Source organism: Anomaloglossus baeobatrachus, chromosome 3, assembly GCF_048569485.1.
Source record: "Anomaloglossus baeobatrachus isolate aAnoBae1 chromosome 3, aAnoBae1.hap1, whole genome shotgun sequence".
In the NCBI taxonomy this organism is placed as follows: domain Eukaryota; kingdom Metazoa; phylum Chordata; class Amphibia; order Anura; family Aromobatidae; genus Anomaloglossus; species Anomaloglossus baeobatrachus.
Window position 1 is genome coordinate 488,189,999 of NC_134355.1, and position 16,181 is coordinate 488,206,179.

General features: G+C 43.4%; 1 protein-coding gene across 1 annotated transcript in view; it reads left to right on the forward strand.

Moving 5' to 3' along the window:
* The window catches only part of LRRC31 (leucine rich repeat containing 31), a 64,704-nt gene extending 54,552 nt beyond the window's left edge, over nucleotides 1-10,152 (forward strand). Inside the window, exons 8-10 of the mRNA XM_075338558.1 lie at nucleotides 2,085-2,252; nucleotides 2,573-2,740; nucleotides 9,793-10,152. Coding sequence (XP_075194673.1) covers nucleotides 2,085-2,252; nucleotides 2,573-2,740; nucleotides 9,793-10,109 — 653 coding nt within the window. The 3' untranslated portion in view covers nucleotides 10,110-10,152. The remainder of the gene's footprint in view (nucleotides 1-2,084; nucleotides 2,253-2,572; nucleotides 2,741-9,792) is intronic.
* The last annotated feature ends 6,029 nt before the right edge of the window (nucleotides 10,153-16,181 follow it).

Below are 16,181 nucleotides of genomic sequence, written 5' to 3' on the forward strand. Positions count from 1 at the left end.
GTCACGGACTTGCCCTTGTCCTCCGGTCATACGGTCATCTGGGTCGCGGTGGACCGGTTCTCGAAAATGGCTCATTTTGTTCCTATGGCCGGATTGCCCTCTGCTCAAGAGCTCGCGGACGCCTTCATACAGCACATCTTCCGGCTGCATGGCTTTCCTGCCCATATCGTGTCCGACAGAGGAACCCAATTCACCTCACGCTTCTGGAGGGCTCTCTGTGAACACCTGGGGGTGTCTCTGGACTTTTCCTCCGCCTACCACCCTCAGTCAAACGGACAAGTGGAACGAGTCAACCAGATCATGACCACCTTCCTTCGTCACTACGTCAACGTCCACCAGGACAACTGGTCCACGCTCCTTCCTTGGGCTGAATTCTCTCATAACCACCAGGTCAGCGAATCCACCTTCAGTTCTCCCTTCCATATTGTCTATGGTCTCCAGCCTTCTGTGCCGTTACCAGTCTCTCCAGCTTCCGATGTACCTGCAGCAGATGCCCTAGCCAGAGACTTCTCCGCTATATGGGCCTCAGTCAAGACCTCCCTGGGACATGCTGCTGCACGAATGAAGAAACATGCGGACAAGAGACGTCTTGATCCTCCTCGCTTCTCTCCTGGGGACTTGGTCTGGCTTGCCTCCAAGTACGTCTGACTCAAAATTCCATCGTACAAGCTGGGTCCGCGGTACATCGGTCCCTTCAAGGTCCTCAGGAAGATCAATGAGGTATCCTACAAGTTGCAGCTTCCTCCCTCCATGCGGATACCCAACTCCTTCCATGTGTCCTTGCTGAAACCTGTTGTCCTCGGTCCCTTCTCCTCTGATGCCTGTCCTCCTCCTCCCATAGCCGATGATGACATCTATGCGGTAAGAGATATCGTGGCCATGAAGACCGTCAGGGGACGGCAGTACTTCCTGGTCGACTGGGCAGGTTATGGTCCTGAGGATAGGTCCTGGGAACCCCGTGAGAACGTGGGTACTCCTCTGATTCGTGCCTTCATGTCCCGGTTGCGGGGAGGGGGGCCTGGGAGGGGGGGTACTGTCACGCTCCCCGGGTCCCGACGTCGTTCCTCACTCACCGCTCCGGTCCCCGGGTCCCCTGCCTCCAGCCACACGTCCTCATCGGCACTGCTCTGGCCTCCGGCACCCGGGCGTCGTGCATGTGCATTAGGGCACGCGCGCGGTCACTGACCTCCTCTTAAAGGCTCTGCACTCCCTAACAGGATATTGCATCAGTCAGGGTCAGGTATATTAGGAGCTTCCTGCCTGGAGGGCGTCGCCTGTTCGTCGAGTTCTGCAAGCTAGAAGTCCAGGTCCCTTGTGCCTTACTCGTACTAAAACTATGCCTCTTCTGTAGAGCCTGCTCTGCCTCCGTAACCGGTCCCTGAATCCAGTATTGCCAAGAAGTTCTCCGGTGTCCGTCGGTGGGGAATCCAACCACCGTTTCGGCAGCCAGTGCCTTTCTGGTATCTCCGACTTCACCCAGCTGCCTTCCCGTCACACCCAGCTAACCCGGATCCTGCCTGAGCTTCCTAACCGGCACCCGTACTGGACTCCCGTAATTGTCTCCGAGGACTCTGTGGCTCCAAAGAATCCGTTTTACCCTTTCCCTGTGGGACGCTACCCCGGTTCCGCTAGTACTCCGGCTACCGTGTACCTAGGCCCTCTGGTGGGGTGACTGGACAGTCCCTGTATAGGGGTTAGCTCCAGGTTGCTTCACTGGGGGAGTCCGGTACACGGCCCAGAGGATCCACCATCACCCGGACCTAACACATGCATCACTAATATTAGAATAGTATATAAGCAGATCTGTAATTTTAACTATTAGGGTTAGCATCTAACTATATATAATTAAAGTTAGGTTTTATTTACAATCTGCAAGATATTTGAATGTCTTTTGTCCTTTGGCCTATTCGATCATGTATTATTCATCCCCATAGAGATTGTTTAACGCAACTGGTATTTCTTTAAAATTGTAAAAATACCCCACATTTCACAAGTATTGCACCGTACTAGGAATATTGGGATTGTGAATGTATAGAAAAAATAAAAAATAGGCTTCTGTATAATATTTTTATTTTTATTTGTAGCCCAAGTCATACCACTCCTATCCAACCTTCAGTATCTAGACATATCATCCAACAAAAGCATAGGACTTTCTTCTGAACATCTTTTCAGCCGTTTACGTTTTTTGCCTAAATTGAAATCCGTGAATATCAGCAATTGCACTTTAAAGAAAGAATCCTTTGCAGGACTAGGTAAGGAGTTAAATCTAAAAATCACTTTCACAACATATTCTTGGCATTAGTAATTGATCACCCTCTGAAATGTGATATAGAAAGGGCAGTCATCTACAATATATATTTCCTGAAAATATTTTAACCTTCATGTCTCAAGTTACTGGAGGCTGAAATACTGTAATATGGTTCCATATTTCTATTTCCATTGTATTATATGTGATAAATAAAGCACCGTAATAGAAGAATAGACTTTAACATATATTCAGGTTGCAAAAAATCTACAAACTTTACCGTGAAGTGAATGTTACATGACAAGTAATTATACCATGTATCCCTAGCTGAAGCCTCACTTTACCTAATGGACCTTCAGACGCTGGACCTTTCCTGGAATAAATCTATTGGAGGAAACCTGAATCTACTCTCTGGAGCTCTACAGAGTGCAACTGGTCTACAAAGCCTGCTTCTGAGCAGCTGCAACCTGGTCACGCAGGATCTGGCAGTCATAGGTAGTTACGTCTGTATTATGGAGGCTGTAATGCATGACTGTAATGCTAGATTTCACAGATAAGGTCAATTAATGCTTCTTCCTGTTTACTAGAATTTAGGTGGCTTTACACACTGCAACATCGCAAACGACATCGCTGTAACGTCACTGGTTTTGTGACGTAATAGCGACCTCCCCAGCGACATTGCAGTGTGTGAAACACATCAGCGACCTGGCCCCTGCTGTGAAGTTGCTGATCGCTACAAATCGTTCAGGACCATTCTTTGGTCCTTTGTTTCCCGCTGTGCAGCATGATCGCTAGAAAGTTTCAGTGTGTAAAGGGGACTTAAAACACTGGAAACGAGTGATGTGTCACAATATCTGTCAATCACTATTCTCTGTCAGTCGGTCTCTCCCTCTCGGTCTCTATTCTCTCTCTGTCGGTCCGTCACTATCTCTGTCCCTCTCTCACAGTCTGTCGGTCATTTTCCCCTCCTCTCTCATACTCACCGATCCCCGATCCCCAGCGCGGCGCTGCACGGCATTCACACTGCTCCGGCGGCTTTTACTATTTTGAAAAAGCCGGCCGTTCATTAACCAATTTCGTATTCCCTACTTTCCCTGCCCACAGGCGCCTATGATTGGTTGCAGTGAGACACGCCCCCACGCTGAGTGACAGGTGTCTCACTGCACCCAATCACAGCAGCCGGTGGGCGTGTCACTATGGAGTATAGAAATAAATAAATAAATAATTAAAAAAACCGGCGTGCGGTTCCCCCCAAATTTAATACCAGCCAGATAAAGCCATACGGCTGAAGGCTGGTATTCTCAGGTTGGGGAGCGCCACGTTATGGGGAGCCCCCCAGCCTAACAATATCAGTCAGTAGCCGCCCAGAATTGCCGCATACATTATATGCGACAGTTCTGGGACTGTACCCGGCTCTTCCTGATTTGCCCTGGTGCGTTGGCAAATCGGGGTAATAAGGAGTTATTGGCAGCCCATAGCTGCTAATAAAGCAATGGTAATTTCAGGCTCAACCACTTAGTTTGCATAAAGGGAGGTAAGGTTCTTTCACAGTTGCAGAGTGTGACATGCCGCTGCTGCCACACACCTAGCCTCTGCTGTTCTCAACGGGCCGTTACTGCAGGCGTTCACCCATCCTCCACAGTGACACTGTCACTCCTCTGCATACGAGCACACTCTGCAATTGTGAAAGAACCTTTCCTCATTTTATGCATTTCGGTTGTCCTATGTGACCCGTGCCATCCAGCTGTAACCATTGATGCAACTACCTTGAGAAAGGCTCTACGCCGAAACGTCGGTGTTGCTCTGTTTTAAGGTTCACTTTTGCAGTGTGTCAATAAATCCACTTGCATCACAAAAAATTATCTTGCTTTCATTTTGAGTGCTGGGGTCACATACTATTCATAGCTGCTAATAAGTCCTAGATTAATCATGTCAGGCGTCTCCCCGAGATACCTTCCATGATTAATCTGTAAATTACAGTAAATAAACACACACACCAGAAAAAAATCATTTATTAGAAATAAAAAACACAAACAAATTCCCTCATCACCAATTTAATCAGCCCCAAAAAGCCCTCCTTGTCCGGCGTAATCCACAGACCTCCAGCGTCGCTTCCAGCTCAGCTGCATGCAGGTGACAGGAGCTGCAGAAGACACCGCCGCTCCTGTCAGCTCCACGCAGCTAATGAAGACAGCCGCGCGATCGGCTGAGCTGTCACTGAGGTTACCCGCTGTCACTGGATCCAGCGGTGGATCCAGCGGTGGATGCAGCGGTAGCCGCGGGTAACCTCAGTGACAGCTCAGCTGATCGCGCTACTCACCGCCGCTCCGGTCAGCTCCACGCAGCAACTGAGGTGAGTAGTGCGATCAGCTGACCTGTCACTGAGGTTACCCGCGGCCACCGCTGGATCCAGTGACAGCGGGTAACCTCAGTGACAGCTCAGCCGATCGCGCGGCTGTCTTCATTAGCTGCGTGGAGCTGACAGGAGCAGCGGTGTCTTCTGTAGCTCCTGTCACCTGCATGCAGCAGAGCTGGAAGCGACGCTGGAGGTCCGTGGATTACGCCGGACATGGAGGGCTTTTTGGGGCTGATTAAATTGGTGATGAGGGAATTTGTTTGTGTTTTTTATTTCTAATAAATGATTTTTTCGTGTGTGTGTGTTTATTTACTGTAATTTACAGATTAATCATGGAACGTTTCTCGGGGAGACGCCTGACATGATTAATCTAGGACTTATTGGCAGCTATGGGCTGCCAATAACTCCTTATTACCCCGATTTGCCAACGCACCAGGGCAAATCGGGAAGAGCCGGGTACAGTCCCAGAACTGTCGCATATAATGTACAGTTAGGTCCAGAAATATTTGGACAGTGACACAATTTTCGCGAGTTGGGCTCTGCATGCCACCACATTGGATTTGAAATGAAATCTCTACAACAGAATTCAAGTGCAGATTGTAACGTTTAATTTGAAGATTTGAACAAAAATATCTGATAGAAATTGTAGGAATTGTACACATTTCTTTACAAACACTCCACATTTTAGGAGGTCAAAAGTAATTGGACAAATAAACCAAACCCAAACAAAATATTTTTATTTTCAATATTTTGTTGCGAATCCTTTGGAGGCAATCACTGCCTTAAGTCTGGAACCCATGGACATCACCAAACGCTGGGTTTCCTCCTTCTTAATGCTTTGCCAGGCCTTTACAGCCGCAGCCTTCAGGTCTTGCTTGTTTGTGGGTCTTTCTGTCTTAAGTCTGGATTTGAACAAGTGAAATGCATGCTCAATTGGGTTAAGATCTGGTGATTGACTTGGCCATTGCAGAATTTTCCACTTTTTTGCACTCATGAACTCCTTGGTAGCTTTGGCTGTATGCTTGGGGTCATTGTCCATCTGTACTATGAAGCGCCGTCCAATCAACTTTGCGGCATTTGGCTGAATCTGGGCTGAAAGTATATCCCGGTACACTTCAGAATTCATCCGGATACTCTTGTCTGCTGTTATGTCATCAATAAACACAAGTGACCCAGTGCCATTGAAAGCCATGCATGCCCATGCCATCACGTTGCCTCCACCATGTTTTACAGAGGATGTGGTGTGCCTTGGATCATGTGCCGTTCCCTTTCTTCTCCAAACTTTTTTCTTCCCATCATTCTGGTACAGGTTGATCTTTGTCTCATCTGTCCATAGAATACTTTTCCAGAACTGAGCTGGCTTCATGAGGTGTTTTTCAGCAATTTGGCCTGTCTATTTTTGGAATTGATGAATGGTTTGCATCTAGATGTGAACCCTTTGTATTTACTTTCATGGAGTCTTCTCTTTACTGTTGACTTAGAGACAGATACACCTACTTCACTGAGAGTGTTCTGGACTTCAGTTGATGTTGTGAACGGGTTCTTCTTCACCAAAGAAAGTATGCGGCGATCATCCACCACTGTTGTCATCCGTGGACGCCCAGGCCTTTTTGAGTTCCCAAGCTCACCAGTCAATTCCTTTTTTCTCAGAATGTACCCGACTGTTGATTTTGCTACTCCAAGCATGTCTGCTATCTCTCTGATGGATTTTTTCTTTTTTTTCAGCCTCAGGATGTTCTGCTTCACCTCAATTGAGAGTTCCTTAGACCGCATGTTGTCTGGTCACAGCAACAACTTCCAAATGCAAAACCACACACCTGTAATCAACCCCAGACCTTTTAACTACTTCATTGATTACAGGTTAACGAGGGAGACGCCTTCAGAGTTAATTGCAGCCCTTAGAGTCCCTTGTCCAATTACTTTTGGTCCCTTGAAAAAGAGGAGGCTATGCATTACAGAGCTATGATTCCTAAACCCTTTCTCCGATTTGGATGTGAAAACTCTCATATTGCAGCTGGGAGTGTGCACTTTCAACCCATATTATATATATAATTGTATTTCTGAACATGTTTTTGTAAACAGCTAAAATAACAAAACTTGTGTCACTGTCCAAATATTTCTGGACCTAACTGTATGCGGCAATTCTGGGCGGCTGCTGACTGATATTGTTAGGCTGGGGGGCTCCTCATAACGTGGCGCTTCCCATCCTGAGAATACCAGCCTTCAGCCGTATGGCTTTATCTGGCTGGTATTAAATTTGGGGGGAACCGCACGCCGTTTTTTTTAATTATTTATTTATTTATTTCTATACTCCATAGTGACACGCCCACCAGCTGCTGTGATTGGGTGCAGTGAGACACCTGTCACTCAGCGTGGGGGCGTGTCTCACTGCAACCAATCATAGGCGCCTGTGGGCGGGGAAAGTAGGGAATACGAAATTGTTTAATGAGCGGCCGGCTTTTTCAAAATAGTAAAAGCCGCCGCAGCAGTGTGAATGCCGTGCAGCGCCGCGCCGGGGATCGGGGATCGGTGAGTATGAGAGAGAAGGGGAAAATGACCGACCGACTGTGAGAGAGGGACAGAGATAGTGACGGACCGACAGAGAGAGAATAGAGACCGAGAGGGAGAGACCGACTGACAGAGAATAGTGATTGACAGATATTGTGACACATCACTCGTTTCCAGTGTTTGACTAGCTAGGTCGTTCTGCAGGTCCGGATCGCTGTTGCGTCGTTGGCCAGGTTTGCCTGTTTGACAGCTCACCAGAGACTCACCAGAGACTTTGTAGCGATCCCGGCCAGGTTGGGATCGCTGGTGGGATCGCTGAAAATCTGTGTGTAAAGGGGCCTTTTGTCCCTTGCAAATAAATAAGGTATAGAAGAGGGGTTAAAGGCGGATTTCTATAATCATTCAAGAGCAGATAAATTTCAATTATGTACGGAATTTCTACTTACAGAGATATTGTCATTATTCTTTACTACTATTGTGTTGCTAGAACTTGGTAATAGATCTCTTCCTGAAGGTGCCCACTGGGTTTATCACATGACTATATCACATTACAGGGAATCTTTCACCACAACCCTATCTGAGAGCAGCATATTATAGTTGCAGATTCCCCGATTCCAGAAATGTGTCATTTATTGGGCTGCTTGATATCATTTTTATATAATCCCTGTTTTATCTGCTGCAGATCTACTATTTCACTGAATACTTAGCTCTGTATAACCCCACCCACACCACTGATTGGCAGTTTTCTGTGTACGTGGACATAGAACTGCCAAACAGTGGTGGAGGAAGGTTATACAGAGCTCATGAATATGGAGGACTACATGGCAGCAGGTTTACTAGTCCTCTAATGAAAGTCTCCTGTGATTTTAAAAAATCTACACTAAGCAGCTCAGTAAGAGATACATCGCTGGAATCAAAATCTCCGTCTCACATTACACTGCTCTCAGTTCAAGTGGCAAAAACCTGGTGACAGTTTCTTTGACATGAATAAGTATTTGGTGTGGATTCTGCACCAGAAAAAGCACTTAAAAACCTGCTTCAAACAAGATTTCCATTAATTTGAGTGCACATTAAAATTTTCCCATGCACTTTTTGTAAAATGCTTTTGTTAGGTCAAAAATTCAATACACAAAATACAAAGAGAAATGAGATTATGTTACATTACATAGTAAAAGGTCATCTAATAACTAACCTCCCCTTCTCTAACAAACTGTTTATCAGATTTTATCTACTGCACTTAACAGAAGAAAAAATGTACATTCACTCTATAGAAATAATGTAAAAATGTGGTTCATACATTTAACAGAATAAGGATGTTTTCTATTGTCTTCATAGACCAGTTAGCTTATTGAAAGCAAGAATGAAGAACTCTTCTTGAAGTTAGGGCTCGGTTCCACTTATGATTTCCACTGATGAGTGCAATCCGATAAAACATTGGATTGCCCTTGCCCCAGTGTTAATCAATCAGGCAGTGTCCTTCTATTTTTTTGTCCTCAGCTCTAATCATGCTGAGGATCAAATTACAGCATTCTGCATATGACTGCGCAGATCGCCCCAGAAGTGCTATTGCAAGCCTATGGGTGCAAGAACAATATTGCATGGCATTACATACGCATGTCATACAGATGGCATACGCATGTCATACAGATGGCACACACATGTCACACAGATACTAGGTGAGAAAAACCTACAGCACTTGCACAGCACTCGCATTTCATACGAGAAAAAAAGCGCACTCACATGACATACGCAAGACCATACGCATGACACTTGTCCCACGTTTCCGGACGAGTATCGGAGTGATTATTTTTACACAAGTGGAACTAAGGCCCTAGTGGTAGAGTGCTTATAAATTTCCCTCAAAATCATTTTTTGTCTTTTTGTAATAAAGTGTTTACCTACTATATTTTCAAGAGAAACTCAATTTTGCTTTCACTAAGCGAAAACATGAGGCAGAAAAATTAGTATGTACATTTTTTTGTTTGTTTTCTGTGCATATATCACGGATTAGAAAAACTGCTGTTTTGTTGCTGTTTTCGATTATTTTTTTGGAGACGTTTTTGCTACTACAGTACCCCATATTATCATAAAAATAATCAAAAACCTCATGAAACAGTGTCAAAAACATATTTTCACAAAACCATGGTAACCACACATTCTCTAGAAGTGACTTCTAGCTGTGAAGGTTTCAGCCTGAAAAAATCTACATAAAAGTACCCTGTCCGAACATCTCTAATAATGATTTGTCCCATCTTTAGACAATCCCTGTCAATCTGGACTTTGCTCTAAAGGCCCTGTCACACACACAGATAAATCTTTGGCAGATCTGGGGTTGCAGTGAAATCATGGACATATTGTTCCATTTGTACACAGCCACAAACCTGGCACTGATTGTCCACAATTTCACTGCAATCACAGATCTGCCACAGATCTGCCACAGATTTATCTGTGTGTGTAAAGTGGCCTTTACTGTAGCCATATTTTATAAGTCATCTATTTAACCATTTTCATGTTATTCTTTGGATGGTTATCTGAGATTTTTGAAGTATTCTTTGAAAGCAGTTCTTTTGCTAATGTGATCTAGGGGGGCACACATGAGAACATGGTTCTACTTAGTGATAACTTGTAGTGTATTTTGGTAAAGTATTGTATATTTGAAGACATTTTATTCCATTTCTTGCAGCATCAGCAGCTCAAAATGGTCATCTGGAAAGACTAGAGCAGCTAGACATTGCTTACAATGACACAGTGCCTGACGAAGGGTGGTCCCTATTCTTTGAAAGTGTGTCTGCTCTGAAGAACCTTGTGGAATTAGATATCAGCTTGAGGCCTGCTTCATCGCGTGAATGTGGACCATGGTTCATACATTTACTATCCAATTTGATAAAGCTGCCTAAACTGAAGGAACTGGGAATGCAACGCTGGGCGCTGTCCGCAGCTGAGCGTCAACAGCTGAGCCGTATTCAAGCAGAGATGAATATCAATATACATTATGACTAATCTTTTGTGTATATACTATATAAAATTATCATTAACATGACAAGTTTTATGTGATAAGACATTGACTCATAAGAGGGGAAACTCCTTTAACCTTCATAACAAAGTGCGACGACTGAGCTACGTACATTGGAAATTACAAGGTTCTTAGATATAATGAGGTGTCTATTTGCTTAATACAGAACTGGTTATGCAGGAATGAGAAACAAGAAACCATCTTTCTGTAGGCATTACAATGCACATTGATATTCTGTTTTGAAATGTTCTCCTTATTCTCTGGAAAAAAATATTATATGAACTGAATGTACTTGGCAAGATTTGGAAGCTCAGATTTAACATGGCATGGAACTCTTAAGGCCCCATCACACGCAGCGACGTATCTAACGATATATCGCCGGGGTCACGGATTCCATGACGTACATCCGGCATCGTTAGCTACGTCGTTGCATGTGACACCAATGAACGGCCGTTAACGATGGAAAATACTCACCAAATCGTTCATCGTTGACACGTCGTTCATTTTCAAAAAAACGTTGATTGTTGAGGACGCAGGTTGTTCCTCGTTCCCGAGGCAGCACACATTGCTATGTGTGACACCTCGGGAACGACGAACTACAGCTTACCTGTGGCCGCCGACAATGAGGAAGGAAGGAGGTGGGCAGGATGTTACAGCCGCTCATCTCCGCCCCTCCGCTTCTATTGGGCGGCCTCTTAGTGACGCCGCACGAACCGCCCCCTTAGAAAGGAGGCGGTTCGCCGGCAACAGCGATGTCACTAGGCAGGTAAGTATGTGTGACGATGGCTCCTAACGATATTGTGCGCCACGGGCAGCGATTTGCCTCTGACGCACAAATGACGGGGGCGGGTACGCTCGCTAACGATATCACTAGCGATATCGCTGCGTGTGACGGGGCCTTTAGTGATGAGACCAAATTTTTCAAATCTGACATTTGGCACTTTATGTGCCAATAACTCCACAATGTTTCAACATATCCTAGTGACTTTGAGAATGTTTTTTCAGGATGCATTATATTTTATTGTAATGGTGAATGTAGGTCCATATGTTTAGCGTTTATTTATAAAAATATCAAAACTTTGACAAAAATTTAAAAAAATTAGCAATTTGCAAACTTTGAATGATTATTCCTTTAATCCAGCTAGTCACACCACATAAAATAGTTAATAAATAACATTTAGCTCATGTCTGCTTCACATCAGCACCATCTGTATAATGTTCTTTTATTTTGTTATGATGTTATGATCTTTAAAATTGTAGCAGTTATTTTCCATTTTTTTTTTCAAGGAAATTTACAATACTTATTTTTTTAGAAGTAGTGAGGAAAATAATCCAGCGCAGTCCATGGAATTCTCTTAAAGTCCTTTATTCCGTCCATTTACATACTGGCATGCATTCAATCATAGACATTACAAGTATAGCATACAGATCTACACATTTCAGCATTATGCCTTAAGGCTGCTTTACATGCTGCGATATCGTGACCGATATCGCTAGCGTGCATACCCGCCCCCATCGGTTGTGCGACACGGGCAAATCGCTGCCCGTAGCGCACAACATCGTGCGGACCCATCACACTAATTACCTGCCTAGCGACGTCGCTGTGACCGGCGAACCGCCTCCTTTCTAAGGGGGCGGTTCGTTCAGCGTCACAGCGACGTCACAGCAGCGTCACCGAACCGCCGCCCAATAGAAGCGGAGGGGCGGAGATGAGCGGGACGTAACATCCCGCCGACCTTCTTCCTTCCTCATTACGGGCGGCCGCCGGTAAGGTGAGGTTCCTCGTTCCTGTGGTGTCACACATAGCGATGTGTGCTGCCGCAGGAGCGATGAACTACTTCGTACACTGAGCAGCAGCGATATTCGAGAATAGGGGGGCATGTCACTGATGAGCGATTTTGACCGTTTTTGCGACAATTCAAAATCGCTCATAGGTGTCACACGCAAAGACATCGTTAAAGCGACCGGATGTGCGTCACAAATTCCGTGAACCCAACGAGATCGCTTGAGCGATGTCGCAGCGTGTAAAGCGGCCTTTACTCATGATCTGAGTAAGGACAGAATGAAGGATTAAGAAATTTTTAAGAGAATCCCAAGGACTGTGCTGGATTATGTTCCTCACAACTTCTCAATTGTTATGGTGGCTCCAACAGATCCGAGCATTCTTGATTGGATCCAAAGGGTTAATAAACATGCGGTGAGCTGACTTTTCTTCTTTTTTTTATTTTTTAACCCCTTAAGACCCCCGGGTGTTTTGCGTTTTTCCGTTTTTTTTTTTTTCTCTCTTTCTTCCGAGAGCCATAACTTTTTTAAGTTTTCGTCAATCTTGCCATATTGGGGCTTGTTTTTGGCGGGAAGAGTTGTAGTTTTCAATGAAACCATAAGTTTTACCATATAATGTACTGGAAAACAGCAAAATAAATTCAAGTGTGGAAAAACTGCAAAAAAAGTGTGATTGCATAATAGTTTTTGGGCTATTTTATTCACCATGTTCACTATATGGTAAAACTGATGCGTTGCTGTGATGCCTGAGGTCAGTGCAAGTTTGGAGACACCAAACATGAATAGGTTTACTTCTATCTAAGGGGTTAAAAAAATTCACAAGTTTGTCCAAAAAAAGTGGCGCATGTTTTGCGCCATTTTCCAAAACCCATAGCGTTCTCATTTTTCGATATGTATGCTATGTTTTGATCGCCTGTTATTGCATTTTGCGCACAATTTGTGGCAACCAAAAAACGTAATTTTGGCGTTTGTAATTTTTTTGCCACTACGTCGTTCACCGATCAGATTAATTGATTTTATATTTTGATAGATCGGGCGTTTCTGAACGCGGCGATACCAAAATATGTGTATATTTATTATTTGTTTAACCCTTTAATTTTCAATGGGGCGAAAGGGGGGTGATTTGAACTTTTAGGTTTTTTATTTTTTTAAAACTTTTTTTTTTTTTATTTTACTAGGTCCCTTAGGGGGCTATATGGATCAATTGTCTGATCGCTCTTCCATATCTCCAGATCACAGATACAGAGCTGAGACTTTACTTTCAGTGCCGGCACTATTCCAGCATTGAAAGTGACTCATGTTAGCTACAGGCATGATCACATGACCCTGTGCTACCATGGCAACCACCGGAAGTCAGGTGACCACGTCACGTGATTTCCAATGGAGGCGGGGTAAGTTATCATAATGGCGGCGTGCATATACATCTCACTGCCAGATTTTGGCAGCGAGATGTAAGGGGTTAATAGTCGAGTGTGGAACGCGATTCCACTGGCGACAACCAGGCACACATGTCAGCTGTTGAAATCAGCTGATATGTGTGCGGTTCGCCGTGGCAGGGGGCGGGGATTAACCTCACACGATCCATGATATACCCAGTACATCATGGGTCGCTAAGGGGTTAAGGACCTATTTAGATTTTAAATGACTTTGGGGGACCTATATATTGGAAGACCCCTAAAAGTGATAACATTTTAAAAACACAACCCCTCAACATATTTAAAACTGCTGCCAGGTAGTTTATTATCCCTTCAGCTGCTTTTCATAAATTAATGCAAAGTGGCATGACCGGAAACAAACATGTTGCTAAGTTTCTGAATAGTCCCCTATAGCCAGCAGACTCTAAGGCCATAATTTGGCTGTTAATTGCTATGGCAACCATCAGGACCATACAATCATGATCTGAGTGCTGATGTGGTTAAAGATGAGCCCCCCAAAACTTTTAAACCATGTAGATGCCGTAGTCACTTTTGACAGCAGCATCAAAGCAGTTAAACAGCCATAGTCGGTGTAAATCCACAAATTGTGACTGATGTTGTGAGGGTGTCAGCTATAGTGTACAGCTGACAGCTGCTGCATTTTCCTCCCTCGGGGGATGTTATTCACTAACATCTCAGGTCAGTAAAAAAATGTATTGGCGGTCACTAAGGGATTAAGGAGAGAAGCTCTCTTCTATCATGTAACCACGATTGTATATTTAAGGAATCTGTAACCCTCAGAACAAAAGCTGAGGGCTTTCTGGAGTTTTCCCATAATTGCAAGTTAGTTAATTGCATACTTAGCTGCCAATCTATTAATTGTTTACAGAACTGCTGGAGAAAGCTATAGCAGTTGGTAGTTCAATTGGCAATAAATGGGAGCAGAGGTTGAGTATGTGCACCTCTTATACAGTAGATAGGGGATAACGTGCTATTTCGGAAATACCCTTTAAATTCAGGTGACATTCATTTAACTTGTGCAGGTGATCATCTAGATGCCTCTGTGAGTTCTACGATGCCAAGGAACAGATAGGCACAGAACTATGACAGATATTTATGTAACGATCACACAATACACTATACATGAAACTGATATTATAGGTTTACCATAGTAAATTCATTGTAAATTAATTAGGGTCCCCAAACTAATTAGAAGTCTTGGCTGAGCAGTAAAAGACATATTGGAACTTTTTTTGGTCACAAATTGTTTTTTTTTATGAGAAAATTAACTTTGAAGTTTCATGTAAGTGGTGCTACAACTCAATATTCCATTATAAGCGCTACCCCCTTGTGCATTAATTAGGTCTCTGTTGTGTTGCATCTGCCATAGTGGTCCAGAAGACACATCAATTAAACCCACCAAGGTGGCTAGGTGCATTTTACAGGAATCTGCCCATCTGTGTTGCACTTGAAGCCTCATTTACATAAAAATAATTTTCTCAGTAATTATCCATTTGAGACCAGGAAGGAATGTTTGAAGTTGTGATTTTATATCTAAAAAAAATTGTTTAAAAGAACTGAGTTTCCTCAGTGGTTGATCCTTTTAATGGCTACCTTAAAAGATCACTCAATTACAATCAAACATATATTATGTTATTATTATTAGGCTTAAAAAGGTCATCTGTATCCAATACTATTGATTTCTTAAAGGAATTTTCTGAGTAGGTACATTAAAGATAATGAATGTGTAATTAGTGTAGGTTCAAACTCATGCACTCCACCATAAGCAAAACAATAAGGCAACAGCACTTAAAGAGTACCTACACATATGACCACAATTAGTGGTACCATTCTTGTGAAGTACGGAACACTCACAATGCAACAGTCACTGAAATAACATAAAACTAACTAAATAAAAAAAAAAACTAATGAAAATGACCTGGACAAAACTGATGGTACATTTAGAAAAGATTGAAAAGAATTTGACGGACCATAAGGACATATTAAAATAAGATGTGTCCTGTAATTAGCATAACAAGGGTCCACAATCTTGCAATCAGTCAATGCATATTCAAAAGATACAAAGTAGTCAATGTACTGTTTGGTATTATGGTGTGCACCACACTGAACATGGGCCAAAGTAAGCTAAGGAGAGAGTTGTCTTAGGAGATTAGAAAGAAAAGTATAGGCTGCAAGATGAAAATTGATGAAAAATTGAAGATGTGGATAATATCAATGTCAACCAGAGAGCCTAGATTAGATGTGAACTCCAAGGTCATCAGTGTAATATCGTACCATCCATAGCTGCCTTGGCCAAAGTGTAATTCATGGCAGACGACTGAAGAGGAAACCACTGTTGCAAGCAAATCATCAAAAAGTACAACTGGAATTTGCCAAAATACATACTGAGAAGCAACAAAGCTTCTGGGACAATGTACTTTGGCCTGATGAGGCAACACTGAAACTTTTTGGATCGTCACATCAGCTCTATGTTCACAGACGTAATAATGAAGCACACAAAGAAAAGAACATTGTACCTGAAGTGAAACATGGTGGAGGCTTGGTTATGTTTTGGGTCTACTTTGCTGCATCTGGCACAGGGTATCTTGAATCTATGCGGGGTACAACAAAATGTCAAGACTATCAAGGCATTTTTGAGTGAAATGTCCTGCTCAATGTTAGAAAGCTTGGTCTGAGTCGCAGGACATAGGTCCTCCAACAGGATAGTGATCAAAACACACAGCTAAAAACATCTAAGAATGACCATTTTGATTTTTTTTGTTACATTTTTCTGTTGAACCACAATTCAAAAGCAACATTTGATTTTCATTAGTTCATATTCAATATCTTTCAATTGAAAAC